Source organism: Oncorhynchus gorbuscha, linkage group LG17 (genome assembly GCF_021184085.1).
Source record: "Oncorhynchus gorbuscha isolate QuinsamMale2020 ecotype Even-year linkage group LG17, OgorEven_v1.0, whole genome shotgun sequence".
NCBI lineage: Eukaryota > Metazoa > Chordata > Actinopteri > Salmoniformes > Salmonidae > Oncorhynchus > Oncorhynchus gorbuscha.
The window spans coordinates 51,354,011-51,379,500 of NC_060189.1; the positions used below are offsets into that span (position 1 = coordinate 51,354,011).

The 25,490-nt window shown below is 44.5% G+C and overlaps 3 protein-coding genes across 3 annotated transcripts; all 3 read left to right on the top strand.

Annotated features, from left to right (window-relative positions):
- Nucleotides 1-686: 686 nt before the first annotated feature.
- On the top strand, nucleotides 687-2,659 carry LOC124001678 (zinc finger protein 233-like). Its single transcript, XM_046308679.1, has 2 exons — nucleotides 687-737; nucleotides 1,485-2,659. The coding sequence occupies exons 1-2, from the start codon at nucleotides 687-689 to the stop codon at nucleotides 2,409-2,411; spliced, it is 978 nt and encodes a 325-aa protein (XP_046164635.1). The 3' UTR covers nucleotides 2,412-2,659.
- Nucleotides 2,660-11,015: 8,356 nt separating this feature from the next.
- Nucleotides 11,016-14,152, top strand: LOC124001644 (zinc finger protein with KRAB and SCAN domains 8-like). Its single transcript, XM_046308619.1, has 3 exons — nucleotides 11,016-11,498; nucleotides 11,859-11,989; nucleotides 12,194-14,152. The coding sequence occupies exons 1-3, from the start codon at nucleotides 11,216-11,218 to the stop codon at nucleotides 13,496-13,498; spliced, it is 1,719 nt and encodes a 572-aa protein (XP_046164575.1). The 5' UTR covers nucleotides 11,016-11,215; the 3' UTR covers nucleotides 13,499-14,152.
- A 6,026-nt stretch (nucleotides 14,153-20,178) lies between these two features.
- LOC124001652 (zinc finger protein 589-like) lies at nucleotides 20,179-24,425 on the top strand. The gene is made up of 3 exons (XM_046308636.1): nucleotides 20,179-20,725; nucleotides 22,448-22,578; nucleotides 22,771-24,425. The coding sequence occupies exons 1-3, from the start codon at nucleotides 20,458-20,460 to the stop codon at nucleotides 24,007-24,009; spliced, it is 1,638 nt and encodes a 545-aa protein (XP_046164592.1). The 5' UTR covers nucleotides 20,179-20,457; the 3' UTR covers nucleotides 24,010-24,425.
- The last annotated feature ends 1,065 nt before the right edge of the window (nucleotides 24,426-25,490 follow it).

The window sequence follows — 25,490 nt, forward strand, 5'->3', positions numbered from 1 at the left end:
GAGCACTCTGGAGCAGGTTTTCATCAAGGATCTCTCTGTTCTTTGCTCCATTCATCTTCCCTCAATCCTGACTAGTCTCCCAGTCCCTGCCACTGAAAAACATCCCCACAGCATGATGCTGCCATCACCATGCTTCACCGTAGGGATGGTGCCAGGTTTCCTCCAGACATGACACTTAGACCAAAGAGTTCAATCTTGGTTTCATCAGACAAGAGAATCTTGTTTCATGTTTTGAGAGTCCTTCTGGAAGGTTCTCCCATCTTCACAGAGGAACTCTGGAGCTCTGTCAGAGTGACCATTTGGTTCTTGGTCACCTTCCCTGACCAAGGCCCTTCTCCCCTGATTGCTCAGTTTGTCAGGGCGGCCAGCTCTAGGAAGCGTCTGGTAGTTCCAAATTATTCTATTTAAGAATGATGGAGGCCACTGTATTCTTGGGGACCTTCATTGCTACAGAATGTTTTGGGTAACCTTCCCCAGATTTGTGCCTCGACACAATCCCGTTTCGGAGCTCTACGGACAATTCCTTCGACTTCATGGCTTGGTTTTTGCTCTGACATGCATGGTCAACTGTGGGACCTTATATAAACAGATCTGTGCCTTTCCAAATCATGTCCAATCAATTGAATTTACCACAGGTGGAGTTCAATCAAGTTGTAGCAACATCAAGGATGATCAATGGAAACAGGATGCACCGGAGCTCAATTTTGAGTGCCATAGCAAAGTGTCTGAATACTTATGTAAGTAAGGTATTTATTTCTGTTTTATATATATATTTTTTACATGTGCAACAATTTCTAAACCTGTTTTTACTTTTTATTATGGGGTAATGTGTGTAGATTGTGGACTTTTTAAAAACTTAATCCGTTTAAAATAAGGCTGTAACATAATGTGGAAAAGGGGTCTGAATACTACCGAATAGCTGAAAGTAGAAAGTAGCAAGCAGGCAGGCGGCAAGCACTAACTACCACTACACTACGGCACTAGATGCATCACACACACAAAGTACTTTGACCATTTGGCCAAGTTAACCATGTGTTGACTGACTTGGTTATTTTTGTGTCATTGCAGGGACTGAGTTTCCATTATACTTCATTCCTGAATCAACACATATGGCCATTTTCTATAATAAACTCCAATGGCTCCATATTGTTCGGTACTTTTAAAAACATGTAACCTTTATTTAACTAGGCAAGTCAGTTAAGAACAAATTGTTATTTACAATGATGGCCTACCGGGGAACAGTGGGTTAACTGCCTTGTTCAGGGGCAGAACAACAGATTTGTAACCTTGTCAACTCAGGGATTCGATCCAGAAACCTTTCGGTTACTGGCCTAACGCTCTGACCACTAGGCTACCTTAATTTAATCACATTGTTAGAGATGGGCTTGACTGTGGTTGACATTTATAATGTCATGTTTCTGTGTGTACAGCAAAGAGTTACTTATATAAACCTTTATGCTTTTCTGTACAATTTGTGTTTATAGTCTGCAGTCCATGAGGACCTGCTGATATCCGGTGTTGCTGGCGGGAGAGACTGGACCTCTGAAGCGGCTGGTCACAAAACCTGGCCACTGATCAGGACCCTGGATCAGGAGCAGTCACTGTTCCTTCCGGAGTCTGAACCAGGACTGAACCACGAGGGACAGAGACTCCACCACCACACAGAACACAACCAGTGGACAGGTGGACTGAATAACCTCAGTCCTGGTGGTCATCAGAGAGACAGAGGCTCCAGTCAGGGATCCAGTCTGCAGCCCAGACCCTTCTCTTCACAGTCTCAGTGCAGGGATGAAGCAGGACCTGGGGCTGATAGAGATAGACCCTCCTGTTCCTATGATACAAACACCACAGTATCCATGATGAACAGAGCAGGTCACCCTGGGCTTCAGCCTTCACAGAGAGTGATGGGAGACCCCCCTGGTGGTAGCCTATCAGGAAGCCTGTCTTTTCCTTCAGAGTCTCGTCTAATGCCTTGTGACTGGGTTCATAGAAGGCCTGGGACTGGACCGGGGTCTAGCCTTCCTCGGTTACCTAAGGGTTACCCCACCAATACAGACGGGATCAGGATAGGTGTTCACCACAAGAAGTACTTAGCCTATAACACAGCGCACAATCCCAACACCACCGAAACGATGGCAAGAGGTCAAGGAGGGAGCTCAAAAGCTTCTGCTTCCGCCTCCTCTGGTGTCATTGGGTCACAACGTGGCAAGCCAAATATTAGGGCAGACGCCGACAAGCCGTACAGCTGCGCCACGTGTGGGAAGCACTTCACCCGGGCAAACTATTTGAAGGAGCATCAGACAGTTCACACCAAGGAGAGGCCCTTCAAGTGCAAACTATGTTACAAGAGCTTCCCCTTCCGGAGTAACCTTATCAGACATAGGAGTGTCCACAATGGGGAGAAATTGTAGCAGTGTGCCTTGAGATGTATACAGGGGATGTCTGGGAACCATTCTTTATCTGACATAGTTATATTGTGAAGTGTCTTGGGATAAGAGGGTAATTAACCACATACCCCTCATTAACCCTTTGTTAACTTGTAATAGGCTTGTGTAAATACCTGTTTTTAGAGTGACAGTAAAACTAGGCTAAAACAGTGTCAGTTTAATATTTACGTTATTGACGTGATGTAGATGGAATAAAGTTCTATACATTTCTCTATTCTTGCAAACACACTGTTCATTCCAAACAAGTCTGCTCTGATTAAAAGATACTGATCATGGCAGATTTGACATGTATTGTAAGAAGTAGTACCGTATTTCAAAGAACAGAGGGCACACCTTTTTATTTTAACCACACCCTTTGAGCTTTGACGGCAACCAATAAGATCCTTTCTCTTCAGTGTTAACGGAAGTGGTGTGTCTTGATTTGTCTAGTTCTCTCTGGCCTTTTCTCATTTGGGCAAAAGTCCGTCCTCTGCAGTAGTGTAGGGTATATGCAGGTATACACCTATATCCACTTATTTGTCAGTGTGCATTGCGTATACTCACTTCTTAAAATCCCCATAATGCGTATAAAAGTAGTGTAGTGGAGGTATACACTGCATAAATTAATAAGGCAGATGGAACATATCAGAATGTTTAGCTTAAAATGTTGATAAACTATTATTGCTTCACATTTTAGGTGCAGCAATGTGCACACAGCAGTAGGCCTCAGTGGGAATGTTCCCAAATGCAATTTCCAGGTAAACACCAAACACCGCACATTCAAGCGGTTTCCTGGACAGAGATGGTAATATCTGTTAGAAATTTAGAAAGAGGGGAGATCTAAAGATGCAATAACTATCATGGGTTGCTAATATGACTAGGATAATGCCTTGGCTGTTAGACAATGAAAGAAAGAAAACCAATAGAATCAAATTTATAAAGCCCTTTTTACATCAGCCGATGTCAAAAGTGCTATACAGATGGGCCTCCCGGGTGGCGCAGTGGTCTAGGGCACTGCCTCTCAGTGCTAGCTGTGCCACCAGAGACCCAGGCTCTGTCGCAGCCGGCCGCGACCGGGAGGTCCGTGGGCCGATGCGCACTGTGTTAAGAAGCAGTGTGGCTTGGTTGGGTTGTGTTTCGGAGGACGCATGGCTTTCGACCTTCGTCTCTCCCGAGCCCGTATGGGAGTTGTAGCGATGAGAGAAGATAGTAACTACTAACAATTGGATACCACGAAATTGGGGAGAAAAGGGGGTCAAAAAAATAACAAAAAAGTGCTATACAGAAACCCAGCTTAAAATCCCAAACAGCAAGCAATGCAGAAGCTCTGAGGGGTGGCCAGTCCTCTTCTGGCTGTCCAAGATGTTCAAACGTTCATAGATGACCAGCAGGGTCAAATCATAATAATCAGTGGTTGTAGGTCAACACCTCGGGAGTAAATGACAGTTGGCTTTTCAGGAAAATGTATGAGGAAGTCGTTATAAAATAATTGACTCCACGTTTCTATGGTGGGATTTTGACTATACGCTACGGTAAAACATGCCTCATAATATGAAGCCAAACGTCCAGGTTTCAAACAATTAAGGAACAGGAAAAATATAGCGACACTAATGATAGGCCTAACTGTCTTCTCGTAGATGGAAAGGCTCTTCTCATAGATGGAAAGGCATTCCAGAAACTAGCTATAAAGTTGCCTATGTCTACCTGGCAGAATATGATTATTTGCTTCAATCCAGAGGCCATTTGTTTTGCAAACTCATCTCACGTGCTACAGAAACACCACTAACCAAACAGTGCTAGGTGCCTGTGCGTTTTCAATTAAAGGCCAACTACACTCAGAAACCAACATTTCGTAGATTTTTCCCAGGCCTCAAAAGTGGTCGGTCTCCTGATGTGGTTTAAGCATTGTTATGGACTTAGAACATCCAATGTTGTTTTTCTATTAAAAAAGTGGGATGTCCACTTCGTCCACTTTCCCTCTCCTCAATTACCTTTGACCTTTTTCAAAAGGAGGCCAGAGAGGACTGAGGAGGCTTCGGAGTCATAACACAGACATGGAAGAATGGGAAGAAATGCACAAGGCTCAAATCTCCATCTTCTGACTATATACCAAGTAATGGTGTTAAAGAGTACAGATCAACTACTCAGTGTGAGAGCATGTCTACTGTTACAACAAGTAACCATGGAGGGAGTGACAGAGTTTGGAAGTGAGCCTGACCAGTATAAAGTACCTGCGGTGACAGGTGTGATTGAGACTTCCAACGTTATCCCTGAGAATCCTATCAGAGATTATTTTTTTGATCATTAGAAGTGAGGATTTTTGAAAAAGTGGATCCCTGCATTTTGGCTGACCTATATGTTGTTTCAAGCTGGGTAAAAGACAAACTGGGAACTGTTACATCTGTACAATTTTCGAGGAGGGGAAGGGTTTAGATTTTTTGTGCATTCTCTGCCCAGAGACAACAGATGCTCCATATCCCACACCTCGGTGATTGACCTGTTATGCCTTGCTCTCCAGAGCAGGATGCCACATGGGGTAGTGTAGAAGTGGATCAAATGATATTCCTGGAGTTTGTGACGCGTGCCGTCATCCTCCGCCCAGAGGCAGCTGGCACTCCACGTCATGTGCCTTGCGGTTTTGAGTGTAGAGGTGGATCAAATGACACAAACCGGTGCGCCGTTCAAATGCACTCAGATATTGTGTCTTGCCCATTTACCTTCTGAATGGCACACACACAATCCATGGCACAATTGTCTAAAGGCTTAAAAATAATTCTTTAACCTGTCTTCTCCCCTTCATCTACACTGATTAAAGCGGATATAACATGTGACATCAATAAAGGATCATAGACTGACCAGGTGAATCTATCTCATGGAAAGAGCAGATGTCTTTAATGTTTTGTACACTCAGTGCATGTGTAGGGTTAGATTATTTTTTAATTTTTTCCCTTCCCCACTTTTTTTTGATAACGTGTAATTCACATTCTGACCTGTAAGAGGCAGCAATATGCAGCACAGTGTCTATTCCCCCTATCCCTGCTTTGTTGGTTGAAATGGGGGTGGTTTCGTTGAGGCTGCGACGAGCTAAGCTGGCCATGCTCTATGGGATGAAAGTATGGGGGCATGTCTCATCTCACCCCGCAAGGTGTCTGTTGGGAGAGTCATGGGAATGGGGAGGTGAGGGAACTGGAGTGAGAAGAGGAAGAGGTAGGCCAAGCTATGTGACTCCTGTCTGCTGGCCGTGTGTTCCTCGGTGGCTGTTCTTTGTGAAATAAGGGCCGAGGACTGCGGAAAGCCTTCTGTGATGGTTGAGGTGCATCTGTGGCCGTTGTGGGGTCCCTAATTGCAGATTTTCACAGATGGGTCAAGGGACCCAGACAGTGGGAGAACAGGGTTTTGGATACATATTCCCCAGTTTCAGATACACCAGGGTAGGCGGCTGTCTGATGGAGCTTCAGTTTTCTCTGCTAAAATGCTAGCACTAGTGTGGGTATTGGGATGGGTGGAAGAAGTGGGGCCTAAAGGGGTAATTGTGTGTTCAGACTCTGCGACTAGCCCGGTCAGGCTGAGAGAAGGTTAGTCAAAGGCATGCCCAGACCTGATAACAGCTATTGATGGCACTTTATAGGGTGGGGAAGAAAGGGTGTAAAGTAGGTTTTCAGTGAGCCCCAGCTCATATTGGGATAGGGAGAAATGAGTCAGCAGATGAGGTGGCTCTGAAGAGGGACGTAGATGTGGTGGTCCTATTAGGGGGGGATGGAATGTAGGCACATCATAGCAGAAGGGTTGACCCAGGAGTGGCAACGTGAGTGGGAGAAAGAGGGGGGGGAGTGGGGAAGGCTGTTTTTCTCTATCCAGAATTCTGAGAGGAAGGTCAGTAGGTATCTGGGGAGTAAAAGGCAGAATGGGGTGCTGTTGACAAGACTGCGGTTGTTTTTTTTCTCTATTCCACCGGCCTGCACCTACAGGTGTGAGGCTATTAGTTGTTTAAAATGTGTAATCACACTCAGACCTGAGAAAGGCAGCAATGCAGCGTGTAGTCTGCCTGAGAAACTCACACAAAGGTGAAACTGAGAAGACACTGTCTGTCATTTTGAGTTTTGAAGCAGAGTCTTTACCAGAAAAAGTAATGTTAGGATATGCCAGTTATCCTGTGAGAGCTTTTTAGCCAAACCCACAAAGGATGTTTTAGATCCCAAGCTTATGGCGTTGTTGCAGCAGTGTGTAGGAGGAAGAGTCCGAGATGTGAGAAGTGTGCAGGAGGGTATGGAACTGTGTGGTATCAGTTGAAAAATAAACTCTATCAATTGTGGGGGTGCCCATGTTGCTGGGGATTAGAAGTGCCTGGTGCGAGAAAGACAGGTTTTATGCTGAATTTTATGCTAAATCAGTAAAGAGAGTAGAGGATGATGTTAACGTTAACGTTCACTGCCTACTCGATCTCAAAAACACTAGGCGGCATTCAGTCTTCTCCCAACTACAATCCTGCTGATGCTGTGTTTTAACGTTTAGAAACCTCTTGTGATTTGTCTCTCGAAAAATATGGTCCTTATCTTTCACAAGCAAGAAAGAATCTAAAATAATAAAGATACATTTACTGTAGCATTGTTTTTACACACAGATCCATACATGCTAGATAGCTAATGAGCACAGGTTGTCTTCAGTAAACAACCACTGTAACATTGAGATATGGCCGTTTTGGAACACTAACCCTATCATGGTGTGTATCAATTGAAAATTCTCGCTGATAAGGTACATATGCCTCCAAAACCGTACCGAAAGTGACGCATGTTTATGTTACGTTGTTGCCTTAGCTATCTCTCCCAATCAACACCTGTGATTGCTTTATGCCTCGTTTTTATGTCTCTCTCAAATGTCAATATGCCTTGCACACTGTTGTTTAGGATAGTTATTTTCTTAGTTTACTGTGGAGCCCCTAGTCCCACTCAACATACCTCAGATACCTGCTTTGTCCCACCTCCCACACATGTGATGACCTCACTCAGCATAACTAGCCCGTCCAGAGATGCAACCTTTCTTATCATCACTCTGTGCCTGGGTTTACCTCCACTGTACCCGCACCCCACCATACCAGTCTGTACATTATGCCCTGAATCTATTCTACCACGCCCAGAAATCTGCTCCTTTTATTCTCTGTCCCCAACGCACAAGACAACCAGTTTTGATAGCCTTTAGCCATAACCTCATCCAACGCCTCCTCTATTCCTCGGGTGATGTGGAGCCTTGGTCTCATGCATGTTAACATCAGAAGCCTTCTCCCTAAGTTTGTTTTACTCACTGCTTTAGCACACTCTGCCAACCCTGATGTCCTTGCCGTGTCTGAATCCTGGCTAAGGAAGGCCACCAAAAATTCTGAGATTTCCATCCCCAACTACAACATTTTCCATCAAGATAGAACTGCCAAAGGGGGAGGAATTGCAATCATCTGCAGAGATAGCCTGCAAGGTTATGTCATACTTTCCAGGTCTATGCCCAAACAGTTGGAGCTTCTAATTTTAAAAATGTAACTCTCCAGAAATAATTCTCTCACTGTTGCCACCTGTTATAGACCCCCCCTCAGCTCCCAGCTGTGCCCTGGACACCATATGTGAAATGATTGCACCCTATCTATCTTCAGAGTTCGTTCTGCAAGGTGACCTAAACTGGGATATGCTTAACACCCCGGCAGTCCTACAATCTAAGCTTGATGCTCTCAATCTCACACAAATTATCAAGGAACCCACCAGGTCCTAGGTATCCTGGAAAGATATTGACCTCATCCCGTCAGTCAAGGGTGCCTGGTCGTTCTTTAAAAAGTAATTTCCTCACCATCTTAAATAAGCATGCCCCTTTAAAAAAATATAGAACAGATATAGCCCTTGGTTCACTCCAGACCTGACTGCCCTTGACCAGCACAGAAAACATCCTGTGGCGGACTGCACTAGCATCAAATAGTCCCCCGAAATATGCAACTTTTCAGGGAAATCAGGAACCAATACACGCAGTCAGTCAGGAAAGCAAAGGCTAGCTTTTTCAAACAGAAATTTGCATCCTGTAGCTCTAACTCCAAAAAGTTTTGGAACACTGTAAAGTCCATGGAGAATAAGAGCACCTCCTACCAGCTGCCCACTGCACTGAGGCTAGGTAACACTGTCACCACCAATAAATCCACGATAATTGAGAATTTCAATAAGCATTTTTCTACGGGTGGCCATGCTTTCCTCCTGGCTACCACAACCCCGGCCAACAGCTCCGCACCCCAAGCCTCCCCAGCTTCTCCTTCACCCAAATCCAGAAAGCAGATGTTCTGAAAGAGCTGCAAAACCTGGACCCGTACAAATCTGCTGGGCTAGATAATCTGGACCCTATCTTTCTAAAATTATCCGCCGTCATTGTTGCAACCCCTATTACCAGTCTGTTCAACCTCTCTTTCGTATCGTCCGAGATCCCTAAAGATTGGAAAGCTGTCGCGGTCATCCCTCTCTTCAAAGGGGGTGACACTCTAGACCCAAACTGTTATAGACCTATATCCATCCTGCCCTGACTTTCTAAAGTCTTCGAAAGCTAAGTTAATAAACAGATCACTGACCATTTTCCCACCATACCTTCACCACTGTGCAATCCGGCTTCCGAGCTGGTCACGGGTGCACCTCAGCCACGCTCAAGGTACTAAACAATATCATAACCGCAATCGATAAAAGACAGTACTGTGCAGCAGTCTTCATCGACCTGGCCAAGGCTTTCGACTCTGTCAATCACCATATCCTTATCGGCAGACTCAACAGCCTTGGTTTCTCAAATGACTGCCTCGCCTGGATCACCAACTACTTCTCAGACAGAGTTCAGTGTTTCAAATCGGAGGGCCTGTTGTCCGGACCTTTGGCAGTCTCTACGGGGGTACTACAGTGTTCAATTCTCGGGCCGACTCCTTTCTCTGTCTATATCAACTATGTCGCTCTTGCTGCAGGTGATTCCCTGATCCACCTCTATGTAGACGACACCATTCTGTATACATCTGGCCCTTCTTTGGACACCGTGTTAACTAAACTCCAAACGAGCTTCAATGCATACAACACTCCTTCCATGGCCTCCAACTGCTCTTAAACGCTAGTAAAACCAAATGCATGCTTTTCAACCTGCCCACACCTGCCCGCCCGACTACTCTGGACAGTTCTGATTTAGAATATGTGGACAACTACAAATACCTAGATGTCTGGCCAGACTGTAAACTCTCCTTCCAGATTCATATTAAACATCTCCATTCCAAAATTATATCTAGAATCGGCTTCCTATTTCACAACAAAGCCTCCTTCACTCATGACGCCAAACATACCTTCGTAAAACTGACTATCCTACCGAACCTCGACTTTGGCGATGTCATTTACAAAATAGCTTCCAATACTCTACTCAGCAAACTGGATGCAGTCTATCACAGTGCCATCCGTTTTGTCACCAAAGCCCCTTATACCACCCACCACTGCGACTTGTATGCTCTAGTCAGCTGGACCTCGCTACATATTCGTTGCCAGACCCACTGGCTCCAGGTCATCTAGAAGTCTATGCGAGGTAAAGCCTTATCTCAGCTCACTGGTCACAATAACACCCACCCGCAGCACGCGCTCCAGCAGGTATATCTCACTGGTCGTCCCCAAAGCCAACACCTCCTTTGGCCGCCTTTCCTTCCAGTTCTCTGCTGCCAATGACTGGAACGAATTGAAAAAAAAAAAAACGCTGAAGCTGGAGACTTATATTTCCCTCACTAACTTTAAACATCAGCTATCTGAGCAGCAAACCGATCGCTGCAGCTGCACATAGCCCATCTGTAAATAGCCCATCCAATCTACCTACCTCATCCCCATATTGTTTTTATTTACTTTTCTGGTCTTTTGCACACCAGTTTTTCTACCTGCACATTCGCTACTATGGACTATCTATTGCCTTACCTCCTCACGCCATTTGCACACACTGTATATAGACTTTATTTTTTCCCCTAACGTGTTATTGACTGTACGCTTGTTTATTCCATGTGTAACTCTGTATTGTTGTTTGTGTCGCACTGCTTTTCTTTATCTTGGCCAGGTCACAGTTGTAAATGAGAACTTGTTCTCAACTAGCCTACCTGGTTAAATAAAGGCGAAATAAAAATAAAAAGATTGGGTGTCGGGGATCTTAAACTAATCTTCCCCATACAGAAGACACCTTCGTCCAATTACTTTTATGTGTAATGTCATGGAACTGAGAGTCATGATAAATGGCTAACTGCCTGCCAGACCAGTGAAAATAATTATGCTGGCTTGCGCAGCAATAAAGCAGATTTAAAAATATATATATTTTGGATCTACTTGGGTCTGATAGACCAGACCCAATTTGGATCTGATTCACCCTCATCTCTGAAATATTTTGGGTCGACCCACCTCGGATTCAAAATGACGGGGTCCTGTAGGTGTCGGTTGGGAATTTTACAGATCCAAATCGGTTCAGATCTCAGTTTCGGGATTCGAGAAATGTGCAATTCACACTCCGAACTGTGAACGGCAGCAATACCGCAACACGGCGTCTAGTCCGTTAACACGAAGAAGTTAACGGACGCGCACAGTGCCCAAGAGTAATTAACACGTTAGCCTTTTTATTGTTGTTATTTAAACGGTTATTAACACTCTGGAATTCAAAATGTGACTAATTTTACTGCACAGTATCAAATACTTACCGGCTATAGTGTTTAATTCGCGTTGGAGACAGGACTTGGTTGATATGTTATCTAGGTAACGCTAGTTGTCGAGCTGGTAACAATGGCTAACTCTAACTGTATGGTTTTTCACACTCAAATAGCCTCCGTAATGGAGATGCTAGCGAATGCAGCCGTGGCAGAGATCTGTAAACTCGTAGACGACGACTATGCAGTGTTTCGTTTAGAAATAACTCAAAGCCAGAAAGAAAACAGGGCATTACGGAGGAAACTACTGGAAGTTAAGGTGGCACGGGAGCGCGCAGAGAGGACATTGCGGGAGCGCGTCCTCACCAGTCGTCCCAGTAGTGTCAAGATCCTCGACCGATACAGAGGAATGGCAAGAGGTACATTTTACAGAAGGCCAAGGCCTGCCATTTATGTCTAGATTTTTTACCCAGAATTGGGTCTTGGTCAGTTTTTAGATAGCTAATCAGAGGAATTATTGCATACTGTATGCATGTGAAAAGACACTATCATATTCTAACAAGATTCTTGATTTACTGCATTTCCTATTCTTTACTCAATTAAAACAATATAATGCGTGGAACATAATACATCAATCAATACATTGTATATCAGTAAGTTATGAGAAATATTACCTTACATTCTTGCCAATTGTAGACAGTATCAATAGTGTACAATGTACTGTTGATGATTGCCAGTACCTAACCTAACCATCTCTTTTCCCCCAATCACTCTCTCAGGTGAAGGACATCTCACTGGAGGCCACAGGAGCTTTGTGAAGTCAGCGGGACGCAATACATGGAGAGATGACCAACCAATCACTGTTGGTGAGGGGAGTGGAACCTCAACCCAGCATGTTATCATGATAGAGGTTAGTGGAATAGGGTTGCATTAAACATAATTGTGACTGTATATCAAATGTGGCCATTTATTTCAGAAAGGCTCCCCTCAGCTATTCACCTGCATACATGTACGTCCTCATTTATCTTCCATATAGGAGCTTGTGAGGCTTCACTACGACATTGTTATCCAATTCAACTCATGTACCGGTAATAACCCTCTCCCTTCTTGTCAGTCTGCAGAGGCTGCAGGTCCTGGAGGATCCTCTGTGGTCAAGCAGGAGAGGACTGAAGGAGAGGAGGACCCACAACAGAGCAGAGACATCGAGACTGGAACAGCGGCTGTACTAGTGCCCCCTGCAGCCACGGATCACCTATCCACTGCTGCGCCCCAGCCCAGGACACGATGCAGCATGGTGGAGGTCAGTGGAACTCCGAACGCGGCCCTCAAGTCAGAGATGGACACAGAGACTTTAGTTGTAACACAGAGGCTATTACACACAGGATCTGACCACAGGCCAGACCCAGAGAGTCTGGGGCTGGGGAGACTGGTCTGTCCACCTGCTACCGGATCAGAGTTTTTACTTTACAGTAATCCGAGACCAAGGACTGTTCATTCCCATCGGGACTCAGGTGACACATTAGAGACTGGCAATGATCCGTCTTGTTCTTACTCTACAGAGGTGGACCCTTGCAACATGCCCTTGGATTTGGAGACACAGACTGATCTGTCTAGAGCGGACTGGAACCCCTACAGTAGTAGTGTATATTCTGAAGGGTGCCTAGATAAGAAAGGGGAGGTTATAGTGGTTGATGAAGTGACTGTGAAATTGGAGGGCGACGCTCTTCTGGCATGGAATGTAGACGAGACTCACTTCGGAGAAGGACACTCACATGGCAGAGATTTCTTAGATTACAGGGGAAGCTTAAAGACTAATCTAAATGTCCCGACTCACTCCCCTTTACACGCATTCAGGGATCGCGACCCAGTGTCCACATCAATGGCACCTTCCGATTCACATGGTCGCATCTTTTTCGATCCGGTATTGAACTCAAACGACAGGGCTAGAGCCCAGGCTCAGGGAGGGGGAGCCACATCAGGCAATAGTAAAGAGAAACAGTTCCTCTGCATGTTCTGTAACAAGGGCTTCACCTGCCCTCAGAAGGTGGAGATCCACCAGAGGGTCCACACAGGAGTGAAACCCTTCAGCTGTACCCAGTGTCACATGCGCTTCGCCCTGGCTGGCAACCTGAAGAGACACCAGATGGTCCACACAGGGGAGAAACCCTTCAGCTGCCCCCAGTGTGAGAAGAGGTTCTCCCAGGCTGGTGACCTGAAGAGGCACCAGAGGGTCCACACAGGGGAGAAACCCTTCAGCTGTACCCAGTGTCACATGCGCTTCGCCCTGGCTGGCAACCTGAAGATGCACCTGAAGGTCCACACGGGAGAAAAACCATTTGCCTGTACACACTGTGGGAAGAGGTTCTCCGAGAGGAGCTACCTCAGTATACACCAGCAGAAAAACCATTCCACTCTATAACATAGAAAGTAACCATTCCACTTGATATCCTCTGACGTTTAGATGAAACCCTGCACAAAGAAAAATAGATTGATATTGTTGTCAGCGGAAAATATCCACAGATTCATTTAGAATAACGAGTGTAACAGATTTCAGTGTTGAATATTGCATCCAGGCATTGTGTGATATACACGGAGTGTATGAAACATAAAGAACACCTTCCTAATATTGAGTCGTACCACCCCCTTTTGCCCTCAGCACAGACTCAATTCGTCAGGGACATGGACTTTACAAGATGTCGAAAGCATTTCCCAGGGATGCTGGCCCGTGTTGACTCCATTGCCTCCCACATGTGTGTCAAGTTCCTTTGTGGTGGACTATTCTTGATACACACGAGAAATTGTTGAGCTTGAAAAACCCAGCAGCGTTGCAGTTCTTGACACAAACCAGTGCCCCTACTACCATCCCCTGTTTTAAAGGCACTTAAATATTTTCTCTTGCCCATTAACCCTCTGAATGCCACACATACACAATCCCTGTCTCAATCGCCTCAAGGCTTAAAATTCCTTTAACCTGTCTCCTCCCCTTCATCGACATTGATTGAAGTGGATTTAACAAGTTACAACAATAAGGGATCATAGCTTTCAGCTGGATTCACCTGGTCAGTATCATGGAAAGAGCATAATGTTCATGTTTTTTTACACTCTGTATAAGGCGCATATATATATATATATATATATATATATATAAGCCTAAAAAGTCTGTTACATATTGTGTTTCTACTGTGTAGGCAGGCCAGTGGTCACCAATCGTTCGATCGACCTGTCAATCTCCAAGGCATTTCTAGTCGATCGCCCAACATTTCTATATAAAGCCTTGTGTTCCTATTTTTTTTTTAAATTGGTCTCAGGCTGTTGGTGGTAGGTGCAGCCAATTCAGCTACCCTGCGTGCCGGGTAGGCAAACTGTTGCCATTTCATGTGTCTGAAGGTACAAACTCTGCCTTCCGGTGGGCCTGGAGAGGAAATCAAGTACACTATGCTACCGCTGGCCAATCAGAATGCTCAGATGACAGAGTCTGCAGTAACGTAGCAGGCATGAAAGAAAGCTATGACAAAATTGATACTGTGAGATTTCAAAACGTTTAAAACCATGAGAGAGACTGTCAATGAACACAGCAAAGAGCTGCTGTTTTTATGAGTGAGTTCATGTTTAAGTTCTTACTCAGAACTGTCAACACTTTGTATTTCACACTTTTATAAACAATACAATGCACGTTCTTCCTATTTCCACTCAGCGCTACAACAAGCAGTGCAGCAGTAATGAATGAGGAGGAAAGTGGCTCTATAAGCCTTGTTATTCCTTGCCGGCTTGGGTCTTTTTTAATATCAAGGAATATTTCACTTTCTCTGTTCATAGCCGTAACAACATGAATTTGTGCATGAGGCAGAAATAATGTAGTGCGACTCGAGTTTCGCCATTAGCTGGAAGACGGTGTCCCTTTTTGGTCAGTGTCAGTGGAGGGGAGGAAAGGGAGAGCGGAGGGATGTTGAGAGACGGACCCTCAGTCTGCTGCTCTCTCCCTCTGTTGAGACTGACCATCAGATGCAGGCACCAGCAGCCCAGTACAATAAAAAGCAAATCATTTAAATGAATGCTCACTCAGCTGTCCCTCACAAGTAATACAACAATGGATCTATTACCGGTGTGATCATATAGCCTGCCTCAAATTTTGAAATATAAATACAGAAAATGTCCCGAACAACAATGCATTGGCAGGTAAATTCAAGCAAAGCCAGTATGCTGTGATAATGTATTGGGCTTATAGCTTACTGCACAAACCTCATTGCTACACAACTGTTTTGAATTGGTTAATGTTGCATAGCGTTACATTTAAGTCATGTTATTTAAAAAAAATCAGAGCGTTAGATCTCGGCATGCATTTTGACTCAAAGGGATCTTGACTCAGTACCTCCAGGCTCTGATCAGGCCCTACACCCAAATAAGGGCACTGCGTTCATCCACCTCTGGCCTGCTCGCCTCCCTACCACTGAGGAAGTACAGTTCCCGCTCAGCTCAGTCAAAACTGTTCGCTGCTCTGGCTCCCCAATGGTGGAACAAACTCCCTCACGACGTCAGGACAGCGGAGTCAATCACCACCTTCCGGAGACACCTGAAACCCCACCTCTTTAAGGAATACCTAGGATAGGATAAAGTAATCCTTCTCACCCCCCCCTTAAAATATTTAGATGCACTATTGTAAAGTGGTTGTTCCACTGGATGTCATAAGGTGAATGCACCAATTTGTAAGTCGCTCTGGATAAGAGCGTCTGCTAAATGACTTAAATGTAATGTAAATGTAATGACTCAGAATAGGTTGGCGACCACTGGTGTAGGCTATATGATGTTCACAAATGCCTATTTCATTACTTCCATTCACCTATTTTATTTTCCCCCCAAAAAACTCCCTAGTCCTTGCCGATGATAAGCATATCCATAACATGAAGCAGCCGCCACCATGCTTGAAAATATAAAGAGTGGTAATCAGTGACGTGTTGTTGGATTTGCCTCAAACTAAACGCTTTGTATTCAGGACAAAAAGTGAAATTCTTTGCCAATTTTTTTGCAGCATTAATGATGTATGTTTTGGAATATTTGTTTTTCTGTACAACAGAATCTGTTCAAACCCAGACATATTTTAGGGGAACACTTGTGACCTCTCTTTGGGTTAAGCCACAGAAGAAGAGTCGCCAGCAGTTAAAGCTGACATTTTCTTAGTTGGTAGACCTACTCTGTTTGGGCTGGAAAGGTATAGGCCCAACTTTTGAATGTACCATGCTCAGATTCCTAATGATGTCACAAATTAAATGATTTGCAAATGGACAGTTTTGCTGCAAACAAAACACACTGATTTGGCATTGGAGAAATATGGTAAGATGAACACATCAGTCCATTCTTAGCCTGTAATTTCGCAAATTTGTTTGATGTAAAAGGACATAGAGTTGCATGACATTTCAATTTCTCTGACCTGCAAATATGATGAAAGATTCATGCAATGCTTTTACTATAAAAGGAGATCTTTCCACCCCTACCCTTGTTCACGGTGGTCTGCGAACCCACAACCTTCTGGCCCGCAGCCCTTTGCGTTATCAAAATTCCTGCATTGCCAAGTGATGCTTACAGGACGAAGAACAGTTTGTAAAACTGCATATCTAAGGCTCTGGTCTGTCCAAGAAGTGAGGGTAAATGGTAGCTTTGTTATCTGCTATCCACTTATTATTTTGGATATAGTGGAGAGTCACTTTTTTTATTTTCTTCAAGCGTTCAGGTAGGGTTTAGGTCAAATATATTTTGCTGAAGCGAGGGCCATACATTTTCATTTCAGAGAGGTCCGATTTTGAATAATGTTCACTCCCTAAAGTTACTGACAAACTGAGAAATAACTGCTAATTCTGTTTTTATGCTAACTGATTACCATGGTGAATAATCCAATAATTATTGGTAGGACACATGAAAGGAAACAGAGTTTACCGGAATCTCTATATCAAAAATACTGTCAGATAAATAAAATGTCCTTGTAGGTCTAATAAAAAAACACCACATAGCCACCACATAGCTCAGAACAGGGCAGCACGGCTGGCCCTTGGATGTACACAGAGAACTAACATGAATAACATGCATGTCAATCTCTCCTGGCTGAAAGTGTATTGCAGATTGACTTCATCACTACTTGTATTTGTGAGAGGTATTGACATGTTGAATGCTGTCTGTTTGAACTACTGGCACACAGCTCAGACATCCATGCATACCCCACAAGACATGCCACCAGAGATCTCTAAACAGCCCCCAAGTCCAGAACAGATTATGGGAGGCACACAGTACTACATAGAGCCATGACTACATGGAACTCTATTCCACATAAAGTAACCGACGCAAGCAGTAAAAAAATTTAAAAAATGTAAGAAAAAAATATTAAAATACACCTTATGGAACAGCGGGGACCGTGAAGCAACACAAGCAGACATAGACACACACACAATAACGTACAGCGCATTCGGGAAAGTATTCAGACCCCTTGACTTTGTCCTCATTTTGTTACGTTAGCCTCTTTCTAAAATGGATTAAATTATATTTCTCATCAACCTACACACAATACCCCACAATGACAAACCGAAAAAAGGTTTAGATATGTTTGCAAATGAATTTTAAAAATCACATTTACTTAAGTATTCAGACCCTTTGCTATGTGATTCGAAATTGAGCTCAGGTGCATCCTATTTCCATGAATCATCCTTGATATGTTTCTACAACTTGATTGGAGTGTACCTGTGGCGCAGCGGTCTGAGGCACTGCCTCTCAGTACTTGAGGCGTCACTACAGAGACCCTGGTTCGAATCCAGGCTGTATCACAACCGGCCGTGATTGGGAGTCCCATGGGGCGGCGCACAATTGGCCCAGCGTAGTCTGGGTTTGGCCGTCATTGTAAATAAGAATTTGTTCTTAACGGACTTGCCTAGTTCAATAAAGGTTCAATTAAATAAAAAATTGAATCTATTGATTGGACATGATTTGGAAAGGCACCTGTCTATATAAGGTCCCACAGTGCACGTCACAGCAAAAACCAAGCCATGAGGTCCAAGCAATTGTCTGTAGAGCTCCGAGACAGGATTTTGTCAAGGCACAGATCTGGAGAAGGGTACCAAAACATTTTTGCAGCATTGAAGGTCCCCAAGAATACAGTTGCCTCCATCATTCTTAAATGGAAGAAGTTTAGAACCACCAAGACTCTTCCCAGAGCTGGCCGCCCGGTTGAACTGAGCAATCGGCGGAGAAGGGCCTTGGTCAGGGAGGTGACCAAGAATCCGATGGTCACTCTGACAGAGCTCCACAGTTCATCTGTGGAGATGGGAGAACCTTCCAGAAGGACAACCATCTCTCCAGCACTCCACCAATCAGTGGCCAAACGGAAGCCACTCCTCAGTAAAAGGCACATGACAGCCCTCTTGGAGTTTGCCAAAGGGCACATAAAGACTCTCAGACCATGAGAAACAAGATTCTCTACTCTGATGAAACCAAAATTGAACTCTTTGGCCTGAATGCCAAGTGTCACATCTGGAGGAAGTCTGGCACCATCCCTACGGTGAAGCATGGTGGTGGCAGCAACATGCGGTGGGGATGTTTTGCAGCGGCAGGGACTGGGAAGACTAGTTAGGATCGATGGAAAGATGAATGGAGCGAAGTACAGAGAGATCCTTGATGAAAACCTGCTCCAGAGCACTCAGGAGCTCAGACTGGGGCAAAGGTTCACCTTCCAACAGGACAACAACCCTAAGCGCACAGCCAAGACAACGCAGGAGTGGCTTCGGGACAAGTCTCTGAATGTCCTTGAGTGGCCCAGCCAGAGCCAGGACTTGAACCCAATTGAACATCTCTGGAAAGATCTGAAAATAGCTATGCAGCAATGCTCCCCATCCAATCTGACAGCTTGAGAGGATCTGCAGAGAAGTGGAGAAACTCCCCAAATACAGGTGTGCAAAGCTTGTAGCATCTTACCCAAGAAGACTCAAGGTTGTAATCGCTGCCCAAGGTGCTTCAACAAAGGACTGAGTAAAGGGTCTGAAATACTTATGTAAATGTGCTGCTTTTATTTTTAATACATTTGCAAAATTTTCTAAAAACCTGTTTTTGCCTTGTCATTATGGGGTATTGTGTGTAGATTTATGGGGGGGGGGGGGACAACTTAATCAATTTTAGAATAAGGCTGTAACGTAACAATGTGGAAAAGGTCAAGGGGTCTGAATATTTTCCAAATGTACTGTACGCACTATACACAGAAGTACCAATGGATTTTGTGTTGTAGATGTGTGGTAGTGGAGTAGGGGACTGGGGGCTGTTTTTAAAATTGTATAACTGCCTTAATTTTGCTGGATCCATAATAAATTTCATATCATAGAAATCAAAAGCTATTTCCACGTGAAAATGTTATTGCGTCAGTGGTTTTGTTGCTTGGACACTCTGATAGGACCACATTATGTTCAAATAGCCACAATAGCCTATTGGATAGTCTAAAACTTCAACTTAAAGCGGGTACAGGACCTAAAATGCACGCAGGAAGTTCCACAGAATTCTCATAAATTCTAGTTTATATCCACACAAACTGAAATTTGCTCAGTGCCACCCAAAACATTAAGGGAACAGTGGTCCCCCAGCTCATGTTGGGGTTGGGGAAATTAAGCAGCAGATAAGGTAGCGAAGACAGCTCTGAAGAGGGAGGAGGTAAATGTGGTGGTCCCATTAGGAGGGATGGAATGTTGGAGCATCATAGCAGAGGGGCTGACCCAGGAGTGGCAACGTGAGTGGGAGAGAAGAAGGCAGTTTTTCTCTATCCATAATTCTGTGAGGAAGGTCAGTGGGTATGGGGAGTGAGGTTGGGTTATTGTTAGTGATGAAACACACAGATGGGAAGTGTGAGGAAGGTGGCGAGGTAGAGATTGAAGTATGTTATATTGCCGGTGGTATGCTGAGGATAGGACATTCTTCCATGAGCTGACGAACCGCATATTTGCTTGTAACAATTTTGAGCTCAAATGATAGGCAAAGCGAAATACCAAGGAAGCTGTTGTCTTTTCTATATTCCACCGGCCTGCACCTACTGGTGTGAGGCTATTAATTCGCATTCCGACCTAAGAAAGACAGCAATTCACAGTACATCATCAAGTCTGCCGGAAACGCACAAGACGACGAAGAAGACAGCAGATAGTCTGCTGGAAACTCACAGGAAGATAATTAAGTCAACGGAAGTGAAGTGACCAAGAACAATTTCCACGTTAACGTTTTTATTTAGACGTTTATTAAAACCCTGGAACTTAAAATGACTAATTTAACTGTACATCATCATATACTTACCGCATGTACTGTCTAATTCGGGTTAAGGACTTGGTTGATAGATGTTATCTGGGTAATGCTAGCTAACTGCTAACAATGGCTAACTGTATGGTTTTTCACACTCAAATATCCTCCATCATGGAGGTCCTAGCAAATGCTGCGGTGGCAGAGATCTGTAAACTAGTAGACGACGACTATGCAGTGTTTCGTTTGGAAATAAGTCAAAGCCAGAAAGAAAACAGGGCATTGCGGAGGAAACTACTAGAACTGAAGGTGGCACGGGAGCGCGCAGAGAGAACAACACGAGAGCGCGTCCTCGCCAGTAGTGTCAAGATCCTCGACCGATACAGAGGAATGGCAAGAGGTACATTTTGCGGAAGGCATGAGGCTGTGCGGCCTGTCGCTCTGTTCAACGCTGCATGTGTTCAGATGTGTGACCCAGAATTGGGTCTTGGTCAGTTTTTGGAAAATGTGCAATAATTCGCCTGATTGGCTTAGACACTATCACATTCGAATCATATTTTTGATTTACCGCATTTCTTATTATTTACTGAATGAAAACAATGTGATGCATGGAATTTAATAGATTGATTATAAATAAACTCAGCAAAAAAAGAAACGTCCCCTTTTCCGGATTAATAAACATACACCTGTGGAACGGTCGTTAAGACACTAACAGCTTAGACAGTAGGCAATTAAGATCACAGTTATGAAAACTTAAGACACTAAAGAGGCCTTTCTACTGACTCTGAAAAACACCAAAAGAAAGATGCCAGGGTCCCAACTCATGAGCGTGAACGTGCCTTAGGCATGCTGCAAGGAGGCATGAGGACTGCAGATGTGGCCAGGGCAATAAATTACTGTGAGACACCTAAGACAGCGCTACAGGGAGACAGGATGGACAGGGGATCGTCCTCGCGGTGGCAGACCACGTGCAACAACACCCGCACGGGATCGATACATCCGAACATCACACTTGCGGGACAGGTACACGATGGCAACAACTGCCCGAGTTACACCAGGAACGCACAATACCTCCATCAGTGCTCAGACTGTGCGCAATAGGCTGAGAGAGGCTGGACTGAGGGCTTGTAGGCCTGTTGTAAGGCAGGTCCTCACCAGACATCACCGGTAACAACGTCACCTATGGGCACAAACCCACCGTCGCTGGACTAGGCAGGACCAGGCTCTTCACTGACGAGTCACGGTTCTATCTCACCAATGGTGATGGTCGGATTCGCGTTTATCGTCAAAGGAATGAGCGTTACACCGAGGCCTGTACTCTGAAGCGGGATCTTTTTTTTTGGTGGTGGTGGTGGTGGTGGGTCCGTCATAGTCTGGGGTGGTGTGTCACAGCATCATCGGACTGAGCTTGTTGTCATTGCAGGCAATCTCAACGCTGTACGTTACAGGGGAAGACATCCTCCTCCCTCATTTGGTACCCTTCCTGCAGGCTCATCCTGACATGACTCTCCAGCATGACAATGCCACCAGCCATACTGCTCGTTCTGTGCGTGATTTCCTGCAAGACAGGAATGTCAGTGTTCTGCCATGGCCAGCGAAGAACCCGGATCTCAATCCCATTGAGCACGTTTAGAACCTGTTGGATTGGAGGGTGAGGGCTAGGGCCATTCCCCCAAGAAATGTCCGGGAACTTGCAGGTGCCTTGATGGAAGAGTGGGGTAACATCTCACAGCAAGAACTGGCAAATCTGGTACAGTCCATGACAAGGAGATACACTGCTGTACTTAATGCAGCTGGTGGCCACACCAGATACTGACTGTTCCTTTTGATTTTGACCCCGCATTTGTTCAGGCACACATTATTCCATGTCTTTGGAACTTGTTCAGTTTGTCTCAGTTGTTGGATCTTATGTTAATACAAATATTTACACATATTAAGTTTGCTGAAAGTAAACACAGTTGAAAGTGTTTAGACATTTTTTGCTGAGTTTAGTATATCAAGAAGTTATGTGAAGTTTTACCTGACATCTTTGCCATTTCTGTGTCAATAGTCTATAGTGTACAATATACCATTGAGCATTAACAGTACTTAACCACCTCTTTTCCCCCAATCACTTTCTCAGGTGAAGAACATGTCACTGGAGGACACAGGATCTTTGTGAAGCCAGTGGGACTTAATACACTGAGAGATGATAAACCAATCACTGTTGATGAGGGGAGTGGAACCTCAACCCAGCACATTATCATGATAGAGGTCAGTGTAATAGTGTTATGTTAAAATGAGTTACCTTTTTATAAAACAATTGTGGCCTTTTTATTTCAGAAAGGCACCCCTCAGCTATTCACCGTCTTGGATGTACGTCCTCATTTATCTGCCATAAGGAAGTTTGTTAGACTTCCCTACGACATCAACTCATGTACTAGTAATAACCTCCTTTCGTGTCAGTCTGCAGAGGTTGCAGGTCTTGGAATCAAGCACGAGATGTCTGAAGGAGAGGAGGACCCACGGCACAGCAGAGACATCCAGACTGGAGAGACTGGACCACCCCTTGTAGCCACGGAGGACCCCACCACCACCCCAGCACAATCCAGGATCAGAAGCAGCATCACGGAAGTCAGTGGAAGGCCAGATGCCGTCCTCAAGTCAGAGACAGACACCAAGACTTTAACTGTAACACAAAGGCATTTACACAGAGAGAGACAGGGGCTGGGGAGGCTGGGCTGTCCTCCTGCTCCCAGCTCAGAGTATTTACTTTACGATAACCCGAGCCCGGTTCATTCCCATCGAGACTCAGGTGACGAGACTGGCAATGAACCGTCTTGTTCTTACACTACAGAGATGAACCCTGGCACGCCCTTAGGTTTAGAGACACAAACTGGTCCATTTAGAGGTGATTGGAACCGGTACAGTAGTAGTGTATACTCTGAAGGGTGCCTAGATAAGAAAGGGGAGGTTCTGATCGTAGATGATGTGAAAGTGGAGGGCGATGTTCCTCCCACATGGAATACAGATAGTCACCTTGGAGACGGACACTCACAAGGCAGAGATTTCTTAGACAGCAGGGAAAGCTTAAAGACAAATCTAAATGTCGCAACCAACTCCCCTTTACAGGCGTTCAGGGATCGCAACCCAGTGTCCACGTCGATGGGGCCTTCTGATTCACACGGCCGCATTCTTTTCGATCAGGTATTGAACTCAAACGACCGGGCTAGAGCCCAGGCTCAGGGAGGGGGAGGTACATCAGGCAATAGTAAAGAGAAAAGGTTCCTCTGCATGTTCTGTAGCAAAGGCTTTAGTTGCTCCCAAAAGGTGGAGATCCACCAGAGGGTCCACACAGGGGAGAAACCCTTCAGCTGCCCCCAGTGTCACTTGCGCTTCGCAGAGGCTGGCAACCTGAAGAGGCACCAGAGGGTCCACACAGGGGTGAAACCCTTCAGCTGTACCCAGTGTCACATGCCCTTCGCCCAGGCTGGCAGCCTGAAGAGGCACCAGAGGGTCCACACAGGGGAGAAACCCTTTAGCTGCTCTCAGTGTGAGAAGAGGTTCTCACGCCAGCACCAGCTTAAGATCCACCTGAAGGTCCACACAGGAGAGAGACCATTTACCTGTACGCACTGCGGAAAGAGGTTCTCAGAGAGGAGCTGCCTCAGGATACATCAGCAGAAAAACCATTCCACTCTATAACATATGAAGTAACCATTCCACCCAATATCTGATGTTTAGATTTCAGCGTTTAATATTCCTGGGTAGAATATTGCATCCAGACATGGTGTAAAATACAGTATAAGGCATATATATACAGTGCCTTCAGAAAGTATTCACACCCCTTTTTCCACATTTTGTTGTTACAAAGTAGAATTAAAATGGATTTAATTGTGAATTGTGAATTGCTTTGCCACATTTTTTTGCAGTATTACTGTAGTGCCTTGTTGCAAACGGGATGCATGTTTTTTGGTCTGTACAGGCTCTCTTTTCACTGTGCCAATTAGGTTAGTATTGTGGTGTAATTACAATGTTGATCCATCCTCCGTTTACTATCACAGCCATTAAACTCAAACTCTTTTAAAGTCACCATTGGCCTCGTGAAATCCCTGAGCGGTTTCCTTCCTCTCCGGCAACTGAGTTAGGAAAGATGCCTGTATCTTTGTAGTGAATGGACGTATTGATACACCATCCAATGTATATACTGTATTTTATACCATCCATTGCATCTTGCCTATGCCGCTCGGTCATCGCTCATCCATATATTTATATACCACCCCTGATATGTGTGTATTAGATAGATGTGGAATTGTTAGGTGTTACTGCACTGTCGGGACTAGAAGCACAAGCATTTCGCTACACTCACAATAACATCTGCTAACCATGTGTATGTGACCAATAAAATTTGATTTGAAGTGTAATGAATAACTTCACCATGCACAAAGGGATATTCAATATATGCTTTTTTAAATGATTTAAATTTAATTTGACATCTACCAATCGGTGCCCTTCTTCGCAAGGCATTCGAAAACCTCCCTGGTCTTTATGGTTGAATCTGTGTTTGAAAGTCACTGCTTAACTGAGAGACATTACAGATAATTGTATGTGGGGGTACAGAGATGAGGTACCCCACTACATTACAGATAATTGTCTCAGTTCAAGAGCCATGTTGAACACTTATTACACACGGAGTGAGTCCATGCAACTTAAGCACATTTTTACTCCTGAACTTATTTAGGCTTGACATAACAAAGGGGTTGAATACTTATTGACTCAGGACACTTCACCTTTTCAGATTCTAATGAATGTGTTAGTGTGTAGGCCAGTGACAAAAAAATATATATACAATTTAGTCCATTTTAAATTCAGGCTGTAACACAACAAAATGTGGAAAAAGTCAAGGTGTGAATAATTTATTGTTGAAATCGTTTTGATTATCTTATTTTCTAAGATCAACCGCAATGACAAGTGTCATTCGTTCACAATAGTTGTATCCAATACAGAAATACAAATATTTAATGAACTGGGTACCCAATAAAAAATAACATTTGAGTGCACTCAATTATCTCAGTTCCTACCAGAGATGAGGCGATGATGATTGTGGCGACTGCAGATCAGGGGTATTCTACCTTAACTCTACGAGGTCTGGCATCTGCTGGTTCTGTTCTACCTGATAATTAATT

Bases quoted from the DNA above. Each gene is read 5' to 3' on its own strand.
- LOC124001644 (XM_046308619.1), top strand. From the start codon at position 11,216: ATGGCTAACTCTAACTGTATGGTTTTTCACACTCAAATAGCCTCCGTA. The intron at 11,499-11,858 runs GTACATTTTACA...TCACTCTCTCAG, and splicing joins ATACAGAGGAATGGCAAGAG to GTGAAGGACATCTCACTGGA. The intron at 11,990-12,193 runs GTTAGTGGAATA...CCTTCTTGTCAG, and splicing joins AGCATGTTATCATGATAGAG to TCTGCAGAGGCTGCAGGTCC.
- LOC124001678 (XM_046308679.1), top strand. From the start codon at position 687: ATGCACCGGAGCTCAATTTTGAGTGCCATAGCAAAGTGTCTGAATACT. The intron at 738-1,484 runs GTAAGTAAGGTA...TTGTGTTTATAG, and splicing joins CAAAGTGTCTGAATACTTAT to TCTGCAGTCCATGAGGACCT.
- LOC124001652 (XM_046308636.1), top strand. From the start codon at position 20,458: ATGGCTAACTGTATGGTTTTTCACACTCAAATATCCTCCATCATGGAG. The intron at 20,726-22,447 runs GTACATTTTGCG...TCACTTTCTCAG, and splicing joins ATACAGAGGAATGGCAAGAG to GTGAAGAACATGTCACTGGA. The intron at 22,579-22,770 runs GTCAGTGTAATA...CTTTCGTGTCAG, and splicing joins AGCACATTATCATGATAGAG to TCTGCAGAGGTTGCAGGTCT.